Source organism: Chiloscyllium plagiosum, unplaced genomic scaffold (assembly GCF_037043375.1).
Source record: "Chiloscyllium plagiosum isolate Xiang-an unplaced genomic scaffold, Cpla_swu_hap1 HiC_scaffold_50, whole genome shotgun sequence".
NCBI classification, from domain to species: Eukaryota; Metazoa; Chordata; class Chondrichthyes; order Orectolobiformes; family Hemiscylliidae; genus Chiloscyllium; species Chiloscyllium plagiosum.
This window is the reverse complement of record NW_028270188.1, coordinates 56,152,791-56,175,371: the sequence shown is the minus strand read 5'-3', so window position 1 is coordinate 56,175,371 and position 22,581 is coordinate 56,152,791. Positions and strand designations below refer to the sequence as shown.

General features: G+C 48.0%; 1 protein-coding gene across 3 annotated transcripts in view; it reads left to right on the top strand.

The window, feature by feature from the left end:
* Positions 1-11,491: 11,491 nt before the first annotated feature.
* Positions 11,492-22,581, top strand: part of ubqln4 (ubiquilin 4) — a 37,722-nt gene continuing 26,632 nt past the window's right edge. For all 3 annotated transcript variants that reach the window (XM_043686846.2, XM_043686844.2, XM_087984965.1), the window contains exon 1: positions 11,492-11,787. In XM_043686846.2, coding sequence (XP_043542781.2) covers positions 11,507-11,787 — 281 coding nt within the window. In that variant the 5' untranslated portion in view covers positions 11,492-11,506. The remainder of the gene's footprint in view (positions 11,788-22,581) is intronic.

Sequence of the window (22,581 nt, the reverse complement as noted above, 5' to 3'; positions counted from 1 at the left end):
TTGAATCTAATTTTTAAAAAATACTGCCAAATTCTCTTTCGGGCACGACTGAGGTGCTCCTTAGATCCTATTTTTGATTTAGTTGTCAAAATTCAAAGTGCTGTTCCCTTTGGTTTGAAACAGAGAATTGATTTTGCAGTCCAGGGTTTTCTTTTAAATAAAATGTGCTGAGTGTGCGCTCAGTTCATGGTTACTCCTGTTCCCTTCTTCGTGTGTCATTGTCTGAATTGGAACCATTCAAGCTCCGGGCAGTGATTAACTAATCTTGTTCAATTTGTTGGACGACTTTATGTGAACGCAGTGTATGACCGTGTGATGTTCATAGTGCACCTGGGACCAGGGAGGGATGCAGTTTCAAGTTTGAACCGTGGGGTTGGATGAAAGCATGATGGTAAAACAATACTCTTGTGATGACTGTACCATTCTGGAGCCCTAGACCAGGAGCTAACATGTTAGTTTGAAGTGCCAACAGTTGGCATAGCCATCCACACTTGAACAGTTGTCAATTTCTGTTGTATGACCCTCTCCCAACACCCGCACAGACATGCGCACACATATATAATGGAACCAGCTCCATGCCAGTCACTTTGTTACCCACTCATAGTCCCCATCATGCCTGTCCATTTCAATTGGCATAGAGCAGACTCGGGCTTTTTCTTTTCCTTCTGTGTTTTCATTATTAGATGCCTTTCTCTAGCTGTAGCACAGTACATTGCACTCGTGCCTCTCAGTCACTTGTGAGAGTGTGATGCAGGCCACTGCAATAGCCAGAGAGTTCAGCACCATCGGAGGTGTCAGCTTCCAAATTAAACGCTAACCCAAAGGTCCTGTCTAAACACTGAACTGGAGTTTGAAAGGTTACTTGACTTGAGGAAGGTTACCGTCACTGGGCTTGGACCCAAATTCTCTGGAGACCTGGGTGTACACAACACCCCAGCAGCTGGTGGAATTTTACTGTGAGTAAAATCTCGAATTGGAGACCGGTCTCAGTGATGGTGACCGTGACAACCATCATTGTGGTTAAAATCCCCATTATGTTCCCTGTTGGGGGGGGGGGGAATTCTGCCGTCCTTACCCAGACTAGCCCCATGTGTGACCCAAACCCATTATGTAGCTGATGATATTCAAAGGTAAGTAAAAAAGAGTAGGCTATTCAGCCCATTGGGTCAACTCTGCCATTCAATTAGATCATAAGAACGGACGATATAGGAACAGAGAATTTGTGTTGCAGACGTTTCGTCCCCTGTCTAGGTGACATCCTCAGTGCTTGGGAGCCTCCTGTGAAGCGCTTCTGTGATCTTTCCTCCGGCATTTGTAGTGGTTTGAATCTGTCGCTTCTGGTTGTCAGTTCCAGCTGTCCAGGGGACGAAACGTCTGCAACACAAATTCCCAGCTCGGCGAGCAGAACCACAACAACGGGCACCCGAGCTACAAATCTTCTCCCAAACTTTGAATATAGGAACAGAATTCGATCAAGGCTGATATGTTTCTCAACCCCACCAATGAAGAGCCATATCCATCTCTATCTTAAATAAATTAAATGACTTCGCCTCTCCAGCCCTCTGTGGCAACAAGTTCCACAGATTAACTCCCCACCCTCTGGCTGAAGAAATTCCTCATATCAGTTTTAAAGGGTTGTCTCTTCACTCTGAGTTGTGCCCTCAGGTCCTAGTCTTCTACTGGTGGAAACATCTCCACAGCTACTCTATTCAGGCCTCTGAGTATTCTATGAGTTTCAGTGAGATCCCCTTCTTCATCCTTCTAAGCTCCATTGAGTACGGATCCAGAGCCCTCAACAGCCTCTCATATGACGAGCCAACTTTATCCCCGGGATCATTCTTGTAAACATCCTCTGGGACCCCCTCCAATGCCAGGACATACCTCTTTGGATATGGGGCTCAAAACCATATTCCAAATGCAGTCTGACCAAAGCCTTGTGCAATGTCAGCAGTACATCTCTGCTTTTGTAATTGAGCTGTCTTGAAATAAATGCTAACATGATGTTTGACTTTATCCTAACTGCTAGCCAACCTGCATGCTAACCTTAAGAGAACCCTGAACCAGGACTCCCAAATCCCTTTGTCCATCAGATTTCTGAAGACTTTCCCCATTTGGAAAATAGTCTACACCTCTCCTGACCAAAATTTACAACCTCGCACTTTCCCACATTGTGTTCCATCTGCCACTTATTTGCCCACTCTCCTAGCCTGTCTGTCCAAGTCCTTCTGCGGACTCTTTCTCTGTCCATCTTTGTTCCCAATTGCTACTTCTGCAGTCTTGTTTTCCAATGTCCACACTTGCCTCTCTCTCACCTTTTTTATCTGTCTTAAAAACTCTTGCAATCTTCCTTTATTTTACTAACTAGCTTACTGTCAAATTTAATCTTCTCCCCCGAAAGTGCTTTTTTTTTAAGTTATCCTCAGCTGAATTTTAAAGGTTTCTCACTCATCTTCACCATGATGTATGGCTATTCATCAACCACACTGTCACTTGCCCACACAATCCCCGTTTCCCTCGATGTCATTGACTGTCTCCATCTAGAACCTGTTCCGTGACTGGACGTCCACAGCACTCTAGGGTAGAAAATTCCACAGACTCATCAACTTCTGTGAAGAAATTCCTCCGTATCTCTCTCGAACGGCCTGTACCTGGTTTTATTGTCACCAGCCTGGGGCAACATCCTATCGATATCCACCCTATCATGCCGTGAAGAATTTTATGTTTCGATGAGGTCACCCATCGTTCTTTGAAACTGAATTGTACGGCACAATTCTAAAGCCCTTCGGACCATAGAGTCTGGGCTATAACTCTGTGGAATTTTTAAAAAGTCATGTGTGGGGTGTGAGCATCAGTGCCTGAGCCAGCATTTATTGCTTGTCCCTAGTTGCCCTTGAGAAGGTGGTGAGCTGCCTTTTTGGACCACCTGCTGTGAGTCGACCCGCAGTGCCCTTCAGGAGGGATTTCCAGGATTTTGACCCAGTGACGGATTTCCAAGTCAGGGTGGAGAGGGGAACTAGCCTGTATCAGTTGCCCTAGTCATCCTCAATGGAAGTGGTGGTGGGTTTTGAAGGTGCTGCCAGAATTTTGAAATTGAATTTCTGCAGACCCTGAATTCCTGCATGCAGGGCCTGTCTTCTCAGTCTCTTGTCATGAGGTGATCCCAAGTGTTAACCTGGTGAACCTCCATTGCACTCCCTCTGTGGCCACTATATCTTATCTTAGATAAGAAGAGAGAACAGTACATGACACCCAGGTGAGGTCTCACCAGGGTGCTATACAAATGCAGGAAGACCGCTTTATTTCTGTACTCCAATCCTCTAAAGGTCAGCGAACCTCATCCTCGCTTTGCCTCACCTGCAGATTAGCCTTTCGTGATTCACGGGACGGACACTCGGGTCTGTTCAGGCACCCATACATCCCAAACTCTCACCCTTTAAGAAATATTCTGCCTTTGTTTGTACCCATCACACTTAGCTACATTCCATTCCATTTGCTGTTGTAGCCCATTCACTTTGCCAGTTCAAGTCTCCTTGCAGCCTTCTAGCATCCTCCTTGCAGCATGCATTCCCAGCCAGTCGAGTGTTGTCAATTCACTCTGAAATAGCCAAGGACCCTTTTAGTTCAAGGGAATTTAGAGAGGGACAGCTTAAAAAGAAAATAACATTGTTCTGCTGCCAGGACATTGGATTAGTTTCTGTAGAGCCCTGTCTGGTATTTATCCCCTAAAGCAGGTAATCAGATTGTTTGACAGGTGATTGGTTTAGTTTACTGAACGTTCATCATGGCGACATTTATGCAGGTAAAGTTAGGAGCGGTCTTCTGGCTCGGGTATTGTTCCTACTTCTGGCGTAGAAGGCCCAGTTCAAGTTCAGCCTCAGCATGTTATGGCCATCGATGTGTCATAAGTCATAGGACATCTAAACAGGTCGATAAAATCAAAGGACAGTTACTGACCGCAGGAATTGAGTGGAGTAAAGGGATCAGTGCCTGTGATGTTTTCAACTCTGTTCTTATAAGGGCTCTTGCGCTGTGGTGGTAGTGTCCTTGCCTCTGGGTCAGAAACTTTGGTTCCAGTCCCATCTGCCCTCCAAGGTGCGTCATAGTGTGTTTAATTAAAATAAATACAAATCAAACCAGTAATCATTCAAAGTACAGTTATGGACTGACATTAAAACAAAGGAAAGTAGATAATGAAAAGATTTTTGCAATTATCAGAGTTTCAAATCAAAAATCACAGATCTCCTTGATTTACAGAATAAAAATGAAAGCTTGCCATGTGGCACAACAAAATCCAGAGACCTAGCTCATTAATTTTCAACTGTATTTACATTCTGTTGATGTGTTTTGTAACTGAGGGATCTGTCTGTATTGTCGAGTATTACATTCTGGAACTTCTGGATGTAGGTTTGCTCGTTGAGGTTCATTTCCATACATTTCGTCACCCTACTAGGTAACATCTTCAGTGGGCCTCAGTCAAAGCACTGCCGATAATTCCTGCTCTATATCTATGTTTGGGTTTCTTTTGGTTGGTGATGTCATCTCGTGGTGATGTCGCTTTCTGTTTTTCTCAAGGGGTGGTAGGTGGTGTCTAACTCGACAAGCACATCGAGTTAGACCCCACTTGCCACCCCCCGAGAAAAAGAACAGGAAGTGACATCACCGGAAATGACATCACCAACCAAAACAAACCCAAACATATAAATACAAAGCAGGAATTATCGACAGTGCTTTGACTGAGGGGCCCACTGAAGATGTTACCTAGTAGGGAGACAAAACATCTGGGAATGAACCTTCCAGCTCAGCGAGCAAACCTACATCTAGAACCTCAACCTGAGCTACAAATCTTCTCAAAACTCACTAATTCTGGATCTTATGTGTGGCATGGAGTCTTTTGAAGTTCACTGCAGGTTTCTTTTGTGTAGCCAGAGGTCGCATTGATGGGAGGTGTGACTCCTGGACTCACGAGTGGAGTCCAGATAGAACCAAGGAAGGAACACACTGTCAGAGTAGTACACGTTATCTAGCATCAGATACATGCTGGTTTCTGAATGCTTTTGAGCATGTTCATGTGCGTCTGGTTGAGTCTGGCTTAATTACACTTCTTTGCTGATCTCTTTCCTATCGTAACTTGCTATACAGTGAGCCCTGCTGACCATGTGATTGATGGAAGCTGAGCAGTGGGTCTTGTGCATAACTCAGTGCTGCTTTTGGGAGCTTGCTGTGCCAACATTCAGAGGTTGAGGTGCTGCAAGGCATTTTATAAAGCAAGTCTTTCTTGTCCCATTGGGTCACTGGTTTGGGGAGGGAGATTTTTGCCCACTTTTCAACTCTGGCTTCTGCAGGCCAGCTCTTCCACCCCAAATTGACTGAGGCTGGAAATGCGATCAGGCCTTAGAGTGGAATCTTGCTGATTTTTTTGTGGGGAGATTTGCCACATTTTTTTCTTGTTTACAAAGAAACCTTTATTCCCTGTTTTTCTTTGGCTTGATGTGATAAGTCCTGAAGCTTTTTGTAGTTTGTATTCAGGGTGGCTCAGTGGTTAGCACTGTTGCCTCATAGCGCCAGGGACATGGGTTCAATTTCAGCCTGTGTGTGGAGTTTGCACGTTCTCCCTCGTTTCTGTGTGGGTTTCATCCCACAGGTTAGGGTGGATTGGCCATGCTAAATTGTCCTGTAGTGCCCAGGGATGTGCAGGTTAGGGTGGATTGGCCATGCTAAATTGTCCTGTAGTGCCCAGGTGTGTGCAGGCTAGAGTGGATTGACCATGCTAAATTGTCCCGTAGTGCCCAGGGATGTGCAGGTTAGGGTGGATTGGCCATTCTAAATTGTCCTGTAGTGCCCAGGTGTGTGCAGGCTAGAGTGGATTGACCATGCTAAATTGTCCCGTAGTGCCCAGGGATGTGCAGGTTAGGGTGGATTGGCCATGCTAAATTGTCCTGTAGTGCCCAGGAGTGTGCAGGCTAGAGTGGATTGACCATGCTAAATTGTCCCGTAGTGCCCAGGGATGTGCAGGTTAGGGTGGATTGGCCATGCTAAATTGTCCCGTAGTGCCCAGGGATGTGCAGGTTAGGGTGGATTCGCCAAGCTAAATTGTCCCGTAGTGCCCAGGGATGTGCAGGTTAGGGTGGATTGGCCAAGCTAAATTGTCCCGTAGTGCCCAGGAGTGTGCAGGTTAGGGTGGATTGGCCGTGCTAAATTGTTCCGTAGTGCCCAGGGATGTGCAGGTTAGGGTAGATTGGCCATGCTAAATTGTCCCGTAGTGCCCAGGGATGTGCAGGCTAGAGTGGATTGGCCATGCTAAATTGTCCCGTAGTGCCCAGGGATGTGCAGGTTAGGGCGGATTGGCCATGCTAAATTGTCCCGTAGTGCCCAGGGATGTGCAGGTTAGGGTGGATTGGCCATGCTAAATTGTTCCGTAGTGCCCAGGGATGTGCAGGTTAGGGCGGATTGGCCGTGCTAAATTGTCCCGTAGTGCCCAGTGATGTGCAGGTTAGGGCGGATTGGCCGTGCTAAATTGTCCTGTAGTGCCCAGGGATGTGCAGGTTAGGGTGGATTGGCCATGCTAAATTGTCCTGTAGTGCCCAGGAGTGTGGGGCTAGAGTGGATTGACCATGCTAAATTGTCCCGTAGTGCCCAGGGATGTGCAGGTTAGGGTGGATTGGCAATGCTAAATTGTCTCGTAGTGCCCAGGGATGTGCAGGTTAGGGTGGATTGGCCATGCTAAATTGACCCGTAGTGCCCAGGGATGTGCTGGCTAGAGTGGATTGACCGTGCTAAATTGTCCCGTAGTGCCCAGGGATGTGCAGGCTAGAGTGGATTGGCCTTGCTAAATTGTCCCGTAGTGCCCAGGGATGTGCAGGTTAGGGCGGATTGGCCATGCTAAATTGTCCCGTAGTGCCCAGTGATGTGCAGGTTAGGGTGGATTGGCCATGCTAAATTGTCCCGTAGTGCCCAGGGATGTGCAGGTTAGGGTGGATTGGCCATGTTAAATTGTCCCGTAGTGCCCAGGGATGTGCTGGCTAGAATGGATTGGCCGTGCTAAATTGTCCCGTAGTGCCCAGGGATGTGCAGGTTAGGGTGGATTGGCCATGCTAAATTGTTCCGTAGTGCCCAGGGATGTGCAGGTTAGGGCGGATTGGCCGTGCTAAATTGTCCCGTCGTGCCCAGTGATGTGCAGGTTAGGGCGGATTGGCCGTGCTAAATTGTCCCGTAGTGCCCAGTGATGTGCAGGTTAGGGTGGATTGGCCATGCTAAATTGTCCTGTAGTGCCCAGGAGTGTGGGGCTAGAGTGGATTGACCATGCTAAATTGTCCCGTAGTGCCCAGGGATGTGCAGGCTAGACTGGATTGGCCTTGCTAAATTGTCCCGTAGTGCCCAGGGATGTGCAGGTTAGGGCGGATTGGCCATGCTAAATTGTCCCGTAGTGCCCAGTGTTGTGCAGGTTAGGGTGGATTGGCCATGCTAAATTGTCCCGTAGTGCCCAGGGATGTGCAGGTTAGGGTGGATTGGCCGTGCTAAATTGTCCCGTAGTGCCCAGGGATGTGCAGGTTAGGGTGGATAGGCCATGCTAAATTGTCCCGTAGTGCCCAGGGATGTGTAGGTTAGGGTGGGGATTGGCCATGCTAAATTGTCCCGTAGTGCCCAGGGATGTGCAGGTTAGGGTGGATTGGCCATGCTAAATTGTCCCATAGTGTCCAGGGATGTGTAGGTTAGGGTGGGGATTGGCCATGCTAAATTGTCCCGTAGTGCCCAGGGATGTGCAGGTTAGGGTGGATTGGCCATGCTAAATTGTCCCGTAGTGCCCAGGGATGTGCAGGTTAGGGTGGATTGGCCATGCTAAGTTGTCCTGTAGTGTCCAGGGTCATGCAGGCTAGGTTAATTAGCCATGGGAAATGCAGGGTTACAGGGTTTGGGCAGGGAAGTAGGATGCTCTTCCGAGGGTCGGTGTGGACCCGATGGGCCAAATGGTCTGCTTCCTCACTGTAGGGATTCTGTGATTCTATAGCAAAGATGAGGGCAGTGAAGGTGTGGTGCCTAAATTTGCAAATGACACCAAGATTAGTAGGAAAGTACATTATGCCAAGGATGTAAAAAGGTTGCAGGTAGTGGTGGGTTGCGTGAGTGAGCATGGGCGGCACGCTGGTACAGTGGTTAGCACTGCTGCCTCACAGCGCCAGAGATCCGGGTGCAATTCCCGCCTCCGGCGACTGACTATGTGGAGTTTGCACGTTCTCTCTGTGTCTGCGTGGGTTTCCTCCGGGTGCTCCGGTTTCCTCCCACAGTCCAAAGATGTGCAGGTCAGGTGAATTGGCCATGCTAAATTGCCCATAGTGTTAGGTAAGGGGTAACTGTAGGGGTATGGGTGGGTTGCGCTTCGGCGGGCGGTGTGTGGACCTGTTGGGCCGAAGGGCTTGTTTCCACACTGTAAGTAAGTAATCTAATCTAATCTAATAATCTGACATTATACATCTGAGTATGGCGTGGGTATAGCTAAAGTTGTTTGTCAAGAAGAATTAAAAATCAGAATGTGACTTAAACGGAGAACAACTGCAGTATTCCATGGTGCAGAGAAATCTCAGTACTTCAGAGCAGGAGTTAACAGAGTTAGTGCTCAGCTTCAACTGGTAACTGAGACTTGATGAGAGCCACAATCCTTTATCAGCATTTATTACACACACAAGTTCGGAGTCTTTGTTTTATTTATACAGAGCATTGCAAGGTCACTTCTCAAATCCATGTGTAGTTTTGGTCATCTCATTTAAAGAGGAATGTATGTGTTCAAGGGATTAGAAAAATATTTACTGGATTGATAGCTGGAGTGAACGGGTTGCATTCCAAGGTGAGATTGGACAGGCTGTGGTTTAGAAGAGTGAGTGATGACTTGGTTGGAATATGTAAGATCTTGAGTGGTCTCGAGCAAAGTGGATCTGAAAGTGATGGTTCCTCCTGTGCAACCAGGGGGCACTGCTTCTGGGTTGTTCTATTATGCCAGAGGTGAGTTTATTTTTCCCTCTCAGGGCTGTGCGACTTTGAATCTCTGCCATAGATGGCCTTTTTAAGTTTGAGATTGACAGATTCTTGTGAGGCAGGGAATCAAAAATAATGTGGAATTTGAAACTCAAACAGGTCACCCATAAAATGTAGGCTGTGCAGCAATATAAAGAGCTTGGTGTTTGTGTATAAGTCATTAAAGGTGGTAGAGGTGAGAGTGAATTTAAGAAAGAATGCAGTATCTAGGCTTTGTAAAGAAGGGGATAGAGTACAGTAGCAGGAAAGTTCTACTGAACCTGTACAGTACGCTGCTTCGACCTCAGCTGGAGTACAGTGTAGAGTTCTGGGCGTCACGCTACAGGAAAGAGGTGAGTGCAGGAGGTGTTTACAAGAAATTTTTCATGGATAATGACCTTCAGTTATGAGAGAAGATTGGGGAAGTTGAGACTCCTGTCTTTGAAGAAAAGAAGGTTGAAAGGAGATTTTGTTGAGAACTTTATTTCAAAACTTGAGAGGATCCAGATTACACTTCCTGTTTGTAAAAGGATCAAGAACGAGAGGGTGCACATTTAGTGGTTTGTAAACAAGGTGCGTGTGATGTGAGAAAATCTTTTTCACACTGCAAATAGTTTGAAGTTCTCTGTCTGTAAGTTGAGCTTTTCTCAGCATCTAACTCTCTGCTATTCCTGCCCTGGGAGTGTTTGATGTGGGGACAGTGTGGGAACTTTATATCTCACTCTGCGCTGTCCCTGCCCTGGGAGTGTTTGATGTGGGGACAGTGTGGGAACTTTATATCTCACTCTGCGCTGTCCCTGCCCTGGGAGTGTTTGATGTGGGGACAGTGTGGGAACTTTAAAACTCACTCTGTGCTGTCCCTGCCCTGGGAGTGTTTGATGTGGGGACAGTGTGGGAACTTTATATCTCACTCTGCGCTGTCCCTGCCCTGGGAGTGTTTGATGTGGGGACAGTGTGGGAACTTTATATCTCACTCTGTGTGCTGTCCCTGCCCTGGGAGTGTTTGATGTGGGGACAGTGTGGGAACTTTATATCTCACTCTGTGCTGTCCCTGCCCTGGGAGTGTTTGATGTGGGGACAGTGTGGGAACTTTATATCTCACTCTGCGCTGTCCCTGCCCTGGGAGTGTTTGATGTGGGGACAGTGTGGGAACTTTATATCTCACTCTGCGCTGTCCCTGCCCTGGGAATGTTTGATGTGGGGACAGTGTGGGAACTTTATATCTCACTCTGCGCTGTCCCTGCCCTGGGAGTGTTTGATGTGGGGACAGTGTGGGAACTTTATATCTCACTCTGCGCTGTCCCTGCCCTGGGAGTGTTTGATGTGGGGACAGTGTGGGAACTTTATATCTCACTCTGCGCTGTCCCTGCCCTGGGAGTGTTTGATGTGGGGACAGTGTGGGAACTTTATATCTCACTCTGCGCTGTCCCTGCCCTGGGAGTGTTTGATGTGGGGACAGTGTGGGAACTTTATATCTCACTCTGCGCTGTCCCTGCCCTGGGAGTGTTTGATGTGGGGACAGTGTGGGAACTTTATATCTCACTCTGCGCTGTCCCTGCCCTGGGAGTGTTTGATGTGGGGACAGTGTGGGAACTTTATATCTCACTCTGCGCTGTCCCTGCCCTGGGAGTGTTTGATGTGGGGACAGTGTGGGAACTTTATATCTCACTCTGTGTGCTGTCCCTGCCCTGGGAGTGTTTGATGTGGGGACAGTGTGGGAACTTTATATCTCACTCTGCGCTGTCCCTGCCCTGGGAGTGTTTGATGTGGGGACAGTGTGGGAACTTTATATCTCACTCTGTGCTGTCCCTGCCCTGGGAGTGTTTGATGTGGGGACAGTGTGGGAACTTTATATCTCACTCTGCGCTGTCCCTGCCCTGGGAGTGTTTGATGTGGGGACAGTGTGGGAACTTTATATCTCACTCTGTGTGCTGTCCCTGCCCTGGGAATGTTTGATGTGGGGACAGTGTGGGAACTTTATATCTCACTCTGCGCTGTCCCTGCCCTGGGAGTGTTTGATGTGGGGACAGTGTGGGAACTTTATATCTCACTCTGTGTGCTGTCCCTGCCCTGGGAGTGTTTGATGTGGGGACAGTGTGGGAACTTTATATCTCACTCTGCGCTGTCCCTGCCCTGGGAGTGTTTGATGTGGGGACAGTGTGGGAACTTTATATCTCACTCTGTGTGCTGTCCCTGCCCTGGGAGTGTTTGATGTGGGGACAGTGTGGGAACTTTATATCTCACTCTGTGCCGTCCCTGCCCTGGGAGTGTTTGATGTGGGGACAGTGTGGGAACTTTATATCTCACTCTGCGCTGTCCCTGCCCTGGGAGTGTTTGATGTGGGGACAGTGTGGGAACTTTATATCTCACTCTGCGCTGTCCCTGCCCTGGGAATGTTTGATGCAGGAGGACACTGTCTGTAAGTTGAAGAGGGCATTGAATGATTATTGAACTGGAACCAGGTTATGGGAAAAGATAATGGAAATGGCACCAAGTCGTAATGCCCACTTGGAGAGCTAGTGCAAAATCAATGGGCCTTCTGAGCAGTAACAATTCTGAGATCTTATTGAATGGGCAGAACATTTGCATGCCATTTATGTTTTTTTTTTCCCCTCTTTTGTCCCTTCAGTTTAAAAATGAAATCTCTAAACGATTCAAAGCTAAACAGGAACAGTTGGTTCTCATATTCGCAGGGAAGATACTGAAGGATGGAGATACACTCAACCAGCATGGCATTAAAGACGGTCTCACTGTGCATCTCGTAATAAAGACAGCCCAGAGGTAAGGGCTTTTAAGATCTCCTGACTTCCATTCCATTGAGATGACAAACTGAGTGTGTGCAAGTCCCTCTGTTACTGAGTTGCCCCCCTCACTTGACAAGCTGAAGTTGCGTCTATTGTAAAAGAGAGCAGCGTGTGTTCAGTGACGGTTGTGAAATTTGCTGCATTGTGCCAATGAATCGCAAGCCCAGAAATGACCCTGTCATGGTTGACACAGTTAAAAAAAAAATCATCTCGAGATAGTGGCATAGCATGTGGCAACGGGGAAGTTGCTGACGGGGTATGGTTTGTGGGCGAGGGACTTCATTCCTTTTACCTTGCCCTTCCTGACTTCGTGTGGACTCCAATGATGGGTGGAGTGAGCTTGCTCACAGCAAAGTGTCCCTCTTCTGGTCATCTTGCTCTTGCGCTTTTAGGGCCCTGACCCCTTCACCTAGATCGCCCTGTCTGAGATTCAGCAAGTTGTTTGATCTTGGGAGTGTAGTCAGACTGACGCATTCTTGGTAAAAAGGTGCACATAGGGTTAGATACAAGAAAAGCGCTCTCTACTTTTTTCAACTGAAAGTTAAAGAAATTAAAGCTGACTCAACACCGTCCCCATCCAGGATAGGGACAACACAGGGTGGTTAGTTACCAAATAAAGCTCTCTCTACAATGTCCCCAGTCAAACACTCCCAGGGTAGGGACAGCAGAGGGTTAGATATAAAGTTCCCACAATACTGTCCCTCGATCCAACACTCCCAGGATAGGGACAGCACAGGGCGGGTAGTTTCCAAATAAAGCTCTCTCTACAGTGTCCTCCATCAAACACTCCCAGGTCAGGGACAGCACAGAATTAGATATTGAGAAAAGCTCCCTCTGTTCCCCCTACGGTCAAAGTAAAACTCCCTGTACCCTGTCACCATCCCAGGACAGGGAACAGCATAGTATTCAATGCTGAGTAAATCTCTCTGCCTGTGGCAATATTGATTGTATTGCAGCTATTCCTGCTTTCCCAGTGGAGTAGTTTACGATTTCCAAGGATTTATGATCCAGTGTGCGCTGAGTGATACTGAAGCCACCTTCCGTGGTACCATGGACTGCTTGGTGTAGTTAGACAGCTCACAGCCAACCTTTTCAAGCGGTTGTTGGGGAAGTGCTGACTTGCATTTAAATCCATACTTTTCCCAGGCTTGCATGCATTTCCATCTTTCTGAACGCAGGGATCACAACTCTTATCTTCAATTGAGATCTTCCCCTGCTGGGAGGTGAGAGTTTGAAGTGGGGTGAGGCTGCAGTTATAAGAACGGGAGTAGGCCATTCAGTGAGATTATGGCTAATCTGTCACCTAACTCCATCTGCCTGCCTTGGGCTCAAATCCCTTGGTATCCTTGCTGAATAAAAATTTCTCTTCCTTAGGTTTAAATTTAACAGTTGAATTCACGTTGACTGCCATTTGAGGAAGACCGTTCTAGACCTCCTCTACGCTTTGCATGTCAAAGTATTTTCAAACATTTCTGCTGAATTGCCTGACCCTAATTCTCAGTAATTCCCTTTTGATTCAAGAATCTTCAACCACTGGGAATCGTTCATATTGATCCGCTCTTATCTTTCCCTGTTAATATCCTGAAGACCTTGAGTTAGATCACCCCTTAACCTTCTAAGTTCCAGAGAATAAAGGCCTGATTTGTTTAATCTCCCCTCATAGCTTAACCCCTGAAGGCCAGGTATCATTCTTGCAAACGTGCACAGAACTTCCTGCAGGGTCAAAACATCCTTCCTAAGGTGTGCTGGTCAGATCTGCTGACAGTACTTGAAATGGGGTCTAACTAGGATTTGTCTAACTGCAGCGTAATGTCTGTATCCCTCTGCTCCAGCCCTTTAGATATGCAGGCTAGCATTCCATTCACCACCTTGACTATTTTCTGCACCTGTTCATGCTGTTTTAAAGAGCTGTGGACCTGAATCGCCAAATCTTGTTGGACATGCACTTTTTAATTTTGTACCTTTTATAATTAAAAAGTAATCCTGATCTACCCGTTTTTGGTCTGAAATAGATAATCTCTCACCTGCTTATGTTATAACCCATCTGCCACAGCTTTGTCCTTTCACCTAATCCTATCAATATCCTGTTGTAATTTTATGCTGTCGTCAGCCCTCCAATTCTGCCCAATTTTGTGGTGTTAGTGAATATTCTGAATAATTGAGGTCCCAACACAGGTCCCTGCAGGACACCACCAATGTCATGTCCTGCCAATTTGAGTACTGAACCATTATTCCTACTCTCTAATTCCTGCCACTCAACGATTTGCTATCCATGCCACTAATTTGCCTTCAGTTCCATGTTAGCTAACAGTCTCCTCTGAGTGACCTTTGATAGAATCTTCTAGGAATCAATATAAAACAACATCCGTCCACTTAATTTTATTGGTAGACTTACCTTTGTCACTTGTCCAAAAAGAAAACTGACTTTTGTCAGGCGTGACCTACCCTTGGTGAATCCATGCTGATTTTCTTGGGGTGATCAGTTGCTTTATCCTTGATTTATAGACTCCCAACAGTTTGCCCACCACAAATGTCAGGCTAACTGGTCTGTAAACCCCTGGTTTCCCTCTGTCAGCCTTCTTAGAGATCAGTGTGACATGAGCAAATTTCCAATCCTGATTTGGGGAACTCTGAAAGGTTATGGTTAGAGCATCGGCAGTGTGCCCTCTTACTGCTTTTAACACCTGTGCATTGAAACTCTCAGCTCCTGAGGGTTTGTCACTCTTCAGCCCATTAGTTTCCCCATTTTTGATGATTTACTTAGACCCTGTCCCTGATTCTCCCTGTAATTTCTTTGGGACTTTTAGCAAACTGTCCTCATCTCGTGCTGTAAATACTGAAACAAATTAATCGTTCAGCATGTCTGTCATTTCCCCATGGTCATTGACAATATCCCCACTCTCTGCCTTCACTAGGCCAATAATGCTCTTAACCAGCTGCTTTCCTTTTATAATAACTATAAAATCTCCTCTTCTTGTCCTTTCCATCCCTTGCAAGTTTGCTTTCATCAATCTTTTTAGCCGCTTTAAGCTGCTTTCGGGCCCTTTGTAGTCCCATTCTGTGGGATCTCTCCTGTCCTTTGTTTTTTTTTAAGCCCTTTTAGTTTTATGCTGTCCCTTACCACGTCCGGTGACCCCATCTGGTTTCTTTGTGTGAGGTGGAGCTTTTCCCCTTCTCGTGGGTACAAACTGATTTTGAACAGCATTAAATATTTCTTTGGACACCCTTGACAATGTTTTACCAGTGAGCAGAGCTTTCCAGTTTAGTATGAACAGTCTCTGCCTCCATCCCATGAAAGTCTGAATTACTTAAATCCCAAATTCTAATATCTGATCTTTGCTTGGCTCTTGTATTATCCTTGCCCTTTGCGCTGTTGTACGTTAAATCCTCTTTGAAAACATTCTCCTGAAAGCAAGGCATCCTTTTTAGCATATTTGTTTTTCCTTCTCATCTCTCCCTCTAGACTGTTGTTTTCCTGTTTTCCCTTAAAGTAGTCCCCTGTACAGTTTCCAAACGCTGACAGCATTCATTCAGGCCCTATATCTAAGCAGCCTTTAAGGCAACGTGTAGCTCAAACCTCCTACTCAAAATGCAACGACCCATGGTAATGTTGGCTGCCCTTGTGCCTCTCCGGTGCCCCACTCTTGATAGCTCGGCGGGTGTGTCTTGTCAGGGCTCGCACCTTGTGCCGTGTACACTGCTATTGACTCAACCCTGGCTGTTAAATTGCTGCTCAGCCAGCGCAGTGTTTTTCCTGGTAGCCACTGTGGCTGAGTGCTGTCACCTCAGCGACTGCAGCTTGTAGGCTCAAGCCTACTCAAGGGACATGAGCGCAGATTCGAGGCTGCCACTTGAAGCGTGGTGGCGTCTTTCTAAACGAGCCGTGAAGCTGAAGCTTGGCCTGCTCTTGTAGCTGGGCGCACAAGGTTCATGAGGCAGTACAGCTGCGTCTAGTACAACGTCCTCCAGCGTCTGCTATCCGGCTTCACTCCGATCCTAGGGATTCGATGGAAAAGCACAGCCGGTCAGGCAGCACCCGAGGAGCAGTAGAGTCGACGCTTAAGCCCTTCACCGAGGGATTCATCTGGTCAACTCTGAAATGTACCATATTCGGGACGTGCCCTCAGTAGCCTCGCCCCATGTTAAACTCAAGACTGCAGTATGTTCCTTCAGTGCTTTGATGGAGCTGGTGGTACCGAGGAGGGTCAGCTTCTGGGAGGGGAGTAAGCCATTCAGCCCTGACAGTCTGCTGTACGGATAATAGAAACTAGGTGGGGAGGGGGGGCAGTGACCCAGTGGTATTGTCGTTAGACTATTAATCCAGAGAGTGAGGTAATGTTCTGGGGACCCAGGTTCCAATCATGCGATGGCAATTGGTGGAATTTGAAATCAATAAAAACACATCTGGAACTAAGAGCCTGATGATGACCATTGTCAGAGAAACTGATCTGACTCACTGCAGACCTTTGGGGAAGGACCCTTGACTGGTCTGGCCTGCAAGTGACACCAGACCCACAGAAACGTGGTTGACCCACCGGGCAATAAATGCTGGCCCGCCCACACCATAACGACACCAAGAGCCATTCAGCCCTTCGAGCCTGCTCTGCCAGGGCTGAACTTCTACCTCAACGGCATTTCCTTGTACCGTCCCTTGACATCTTTAATATCCAGAAACTCTGTCTTGAACAGGTGCACTGAGTGAATTCTGGGGGACAGAACTCCAGCAAAGCTCCACCCTCCGAGTGAAGATTTTCCTGCTCATCTCAGTCAAACTCCAATCCTGAGAGTAGGAACCATCTGTCCTGCATCCCCCTCACCTGCCTGCCCCTCTGGCCCTGAAGCATTCGGTATTCTGCCATATTTGCAGATGATGCTGCACCTGTCTCCTTCGCGATTCTCTCAGCATTGATGTGGGAGGGACCAAGCCAAAGAGGCTGCTGCTGTTTAGCGGACAGGCGGCAACTGTTTGTCTTTTCGTGTCGACTCGGGCTGAGTTGAGATCAGCTGCTCTATCTTCCCGGTCTCTGACGTGATTGTATCTCTCTGGAGTTGTGGTGCACTACATCGCTATTTCTCTCACTGGTCCACCCCTCTACTTTCATTACTGTCCCAGCTCCTTTTACAATCCTCTAGCTCACCTTTCCCAATTCTTCCTGCAATTATACACGGCCTTGGTGAGACCACACCTGGAGCTTTTTTTGGTCTCCTTATCTGAGGAGATATGTTCTAGCTGTGGCGAGAGTGCAACAGAGGTTTACCAGCCTGATTCCTGTGATGGTAGGACTGATGTATGAAGAGAGACTGGATCAGTTAGGACTATCCTCACTGGAGAATGATGGGAGGCGGTGACCTCATCGAAAGCTATGAAATTCTAATAGGAAGAATGTATGTGATGACCGCCGAGTCCAGAACCAGGGTCACATTCGTAAGGATAGAGGGTGGCCGCATAGGACTGAGATGAGAAAGTGAGGAGCCTGGGGAATTCTCTGCCACAGAAAGTGGTTGAGGCCAAAGATTTGAATGTTTATAAGAAGGAGTTAGATACAGTTCTTGGGGCTAAAGGGGTCAAAGGGTATGGGGGAAGAAAACAGGATAGGGGACGGAGTTGGATGGTCAGCCATTATTGCATTGATGGCAGAGTAATTTCAACCAGTTGAGGGTGAAATGTTTTCCGTCCATCCTATAGATAATGACCACATCACGAGGAAGCGTGTTCTTGATAAGATGAAGATCAGTGGCATGACGATGGAGAATAGGGTGGGGGCGATGACATATCCCTGCTCGACCCCTGTCTTGACCTCAGGATTCTGTTGTATTACCGTTGGTGAGTACAGTCACCAACATCTTATTGTGGAGGAGATGGTGGATGTTGATGAGTTTCACTAGACAGCCAATGTTTGACTGGACCTTCCACAGCACTTCCCAACTGACGACCGAATCAGAAACCTTGATCAGATTGATGAAGGCCATGTAGAGTGTTGCTGACATTACTCCTCCTCCTCCTCTCTCCCTCATGCTCTTTATTCAGCTCCCCCTTTCAGTGTATCTGTATGTGAGCGCGTTCCATGTTACCCCCCTCTCTGGTTTCTCCTGTTGCATTTATTGTGACTGTCCTTAACTGACAGCTCCCAAGTTCTGGTCTAACAATGGAAGCATTTTCTGTGTCCACCCTTCCAGAATTTTAAATACAGTCAGTTCTGCTATAACACACATTTCTTCAACACAAATTCGCTTTAACACAAGTGAAGGATTTAGACCGTCACAGTAAACTTTGCTTACCTGGGTTGGCTGTAATGCGATTCCAGCCCCATCACGTTGAATAGCGCGCGGCCCATTGCGCGATTTTCTTATAACACGAGAATGGAACTACCGCATTACGTCAGAACCGACTGTACCTCGATCAGGTCTTTTCCTCAAACTTCTCTTTTCGAGAGAAAAGAGTCTGTTCCACCACTGAGAGTTCACCACCTTTTGTTGAGGTGATAGCCTGTGAATTTTGTATCCAGCTACTGCATTGCCCAGTGTGCTTTTTCTGATGTGGGAGCCAAGTTGATGTAGTGCTGTTAAGTGGTGTGATTTAAGTGACACTGTTGTAACTGGTGAATTAACTACCTGAACGTTCCTGAATGCTTCAGCTAGCTACTGGATTAGTGTGTGCGTGCAGGCTGAGAGCGGACTGAAATCGGTAGCGATGCCAGATTTCCATTGGCTGTAAGGTTGAGAAGCCAGCAATGATGCTTCCTGCTAAGGCGGTCTCTTCTGCCACGAGCTGGAAGGGCCTGTATATTGAACCTGGAGACCAGGGGCAAGAGTTGGTGTGGATCTCTTCCTGGTGCCCCTCGGGCAGCCGAAGGAGTTTGCAATTCTCTATAATGCTTAGAAATCAACCAGCAACGATCAACTCCAGTTCCCAGTCTTTCTTAAATCGCTCGATTTGCGTGGGAGTCCCGTTGCTGGGTTCGGGGATGCATGGCAAATCCTGTTTCTGCTGAGTGTCAAAGCAATTCATAAAGTTGCCCAAAATGCCTAGGTCACAAGATAGGTCAGGTATGAAACGGGAATGTTGGCTAATGCATTAGGAAGCCTGTCTTCAGTGGTGAGGCCGATACAGCTTACTGAGAAAGTTCAGAAGCAGCTTTACTCTGTATGTGTCACTCTCCTGTACCTGCTCTGGGAGTGTTTGATGGGGCACAGTGTGAAGGGAGCTTTCACCAGTATCTAAACCCGAGCTATCCCTGTCCTGGTAGTGTTTGGGCAGTATTGTTGAGGGAGCTTTAACTTGAGTTTGATCCTGTCCTGTGTTTGATAGGGACAGTGTAGACGCTCTCTCTCTCGCGCCCTCTCTCTCTCGCGCTCTCTCTCGCGTGCTCTCTCTCCCTCTCTCCCACATCTGTCCCTTTGTTTACAGGTCTTTAAGGGGGTTTGCGTTTTGGGACTGTTATGTACATTTGGGACAGCATGATTAAGTCTAGTTTGGATAGTTCTGCAGAGGTTCTTTATTCTGTTCTTTGTGTTTCATAATGTAAATTGGTAAATACATTTCTGTCTCTTTTAAAATCTAGTAATCAACCTAGCCACCTCACTCTGGGTAATTTTCACTGTACACAAACCTAAGCAAGTTGCAAAGTTATAGTCTGTGTTGCCTGCTCAAGAATGTTTTGAGTGGTCTGGCCTAGTCCTAACACTTGGGATTGATTGATAGCAATCAGGGAGCTTTCCTTTAGTTTAGAAAAGTCGAGCAAGCTTTACTCTGTATCTAACCCCTTGCAGTCCCTGTCCTGGAAGTGTTTGGGTGCAGTGTCGAGGGAGCTTTACTCTGTATGTAACCCTGTGCTGTCCCTGTCCTGGAAGTGTTTGGGTGCAGTGTCGAGGGAGCTTTACTCTGTATGTAACCCTGTGCTGTCCCTGTCCTGGAAGTGTTTGGGTGCAGTGTCGAGGGAGCTTTACTCTGTATGTAACCCTGTGCTGTCCCTGTCCTGGAAGTGTTTGGGCGCAGTGTCGAGGGAGCTTTACTCTGTATGTAACCCTGTGCTGTCCCTGTCCTGGAAGTGTTTGGGTGCAGTGTCGAGGGAGCTTTACTCTGTATGTAACCCTGTGCTGTCCCTGTCCTGGAAGTGTTTGGGCGCAGTGTCGAGGGAGCTTTACTCTGTATGTAACCCTGTGCTGTCCCTGTCCTGGAAGTGTTTGGGTGCAGTGTCGAGGGAGCTTTACTCTGTATGTAACCCCGTACTGTCCCTGTCCTGGAAGTGTTTGGGTGCAGTGTCGAGGGAGCTTTACTCTGTATGTAACCCCGTACTGTCCCTGTCCTGGAAGTGTTTGGGTGCAGCGTCGAGGGAGCTTTACTCTGTATCTAACCCTGAGCTGTCCCTGTCCTGGAAGTGTTTGGGTGCAGTGTCGAGGGAGCTTTACTCTGTATGTAACCCTGTGCTGTCCCTGTCCTGGAAGTGTTTGGGTGCAGTGTCGAGGGAGCTTTACTCTGTATGTAACCCTGTGCTGTCCCTGTCCTGGAAGTGTTTGGGTGCAGTGTCGAGGGAGCTTTACTCTGTATGTAACCCCGTACTGTCCCTGTCCTGGAAGTGTTTGGGTGCAGTGTCGAGGGAGCTTTACTCTGTATGTAACCCTGTGCTGTCCCTGTCCTGGAAGTGTTTGGGTGCAGTGTCGAGGGAGCTTTACTCTGTATGTAACCCTGTGCTGTCCCTATCCTGGAAGTGTTTGGGTGCAGTGTCGAGGGAGCTTTACTCTGTATGTAACCCTGTGCTGTCCCTGTCCTGGAAGTGTTTGGGTGCAGTGTCGAGGGAGCTTTACTCTGTATGTAACCCTGTACTGTCCCTGTCCTGGAAGTGTTTGGGTGCAGTGTCGAGGGAGCTTTACTCTGTATGTAACCCTGTGCTGTCCCTGTCCTGGAAGTGTTTGGGTGCAGTGTCGAGGGAGCTGTCCCTGTCCTGGAAGTGTTTGGGTGCAGTGTCGAGGGAGCTTTACTCTGTATGTAACCCCGTGCTGTCCCTGTCCTGGAAGTGTTTGGGTGCAGTGTCGAGGGAGCTTTACTCTGTATGTAACCCTGTGCTGTCCCTGTCCTGGAAGTGTTTAGATTAGATTAGATTACATTACAGTGTGGAAACAGGCCCTTCGGCCCAACAAGTCCACACCGACCCGCCGAAGCGAAACCCACCCATACTCCTACATTTACTCCTTGCATAACACTACGGGCAATTTAGCGTGGCCAATTCACCTAACCTGCACATCTTTTGGACTGTGGGAGGAGACCGGAGCATCCGGAGGAAACCCACGCAGACACGGGGAGAACATGCAAACTCCACACAGTCAGTCGCCTGAGGCGGGAATTGAACCCGGGTCTCAGGCACTGTGAGGCAGCAGTGCTAACCACTGTGCCACCGTGCCGCCCACAGTGTCGAGGGAGCTTTACTCTGTATGTAACCCTGTGCTGTCCCTGTCCTGGAAGTGTTTGGGTGCAGTGTCGAGGGAGCTTTACTCTGTATGTAACCCTGTGCTGTCCCTGTCCTGGAAGTGTTTGGGTGCAGTGTCGAGGGAGCTTTACTCTGTATCTAACCCTGTGCTGTCCCTGTCCTGGAAGTGTTTGGGTGCAGTGTCGAGGGAGCTTTACTCTGTATGTAACCCTGTGCTGTCCCTGTCCTGGAAGTGTTTGGGTGCAGTGTCGAGGGAGCTTTACTCTGTATGTAACCCTGTGCTGTCCCTGTCCTGGAAGTGTTTGGGTGCAGTGTCGAGGGAGCTTTACTCTGTATGTAACCCTGTGCTGTCCCTGTCCTGGAAGTGTTTGGGTGCAGTGTCGAGGGAGCTTTACTCTGTATGTAACCCTGTGCTGTCCCTGTCCTGGAAGTGTTTGGGTGCAGTGTCGAGGGAGCTTTACTCTGTATGTAACCCCGTGCTGTCCCTGCCCTGGAAGTGTTTGGGTGCAGTGTCGAGGGAGCTTTACTCTGTATGTAACCCTGTGCTGTCCCTGTCCTGGAAGTGTTTGGGTGCAGTGTCGAGGGAGCTTTACTCTGTATGTAACCCTGAGCTGTCCCTGTCCTGGAAGTGTTTGGGTGCAGTGTCGAGGGAGCTTTACTCTGTATGTAACCCTGAGCTGTCCCTGTCCTGGAAGAGTTTGGGTGCAGTGTCGAGGGAGCTTTACTCTGTATGTAACCCTGAGCTGTCCCTGTCCTGGAAGAGTTTGGGTGCAGTGTCGAGGGAGCTTTACTCTGTATGTAACCCTGAGCTGTCCCTGTCCTGGGAGTGTTTGGGTGCAGTGTCGAGGGAGCTTTACTCTGTATGTAACCCTGTGCTGTCCCTGTCCTGGAAGTGTTTGGGTGCAGTGTCGAGGGAGCTTTACTCTGTATGTAACCCTGTACTGTCCCTGTCCTGGAAGTGTTTGGGTGCAGTGTCGAGGGAGCTTTACTCTGTATGTAACCCTGTGCTGTCCCTATCCTGGAAGTGTTTGGGTGCAGTGTCGAGGGAGCTTTACTCTGTATGTAACCCCGTACTGACCCTGTCCTGGAAGTGTTTGGGTGCAGTGTCGAGGGAGCTTTACTCTGTATGTAACCCCGTACTGTCCCTGTCCTGGAAGTGTTTGGGTGCAGTGTCGAGGGAGCTTTACTCTGTATGTAACCCTGTGCTGTCCCTATCCTGGAAGTGTTTGGGTGCAGTGTCGAGGGAGCTTTACTCTGTATGTAACCCCGTACTGTCCCTGTCCTGGAAGTGTTTGGGTGCAGTGTCGAGGGAGCTTTACTCTGTATGTAACCCTGTGCTGGTCCTA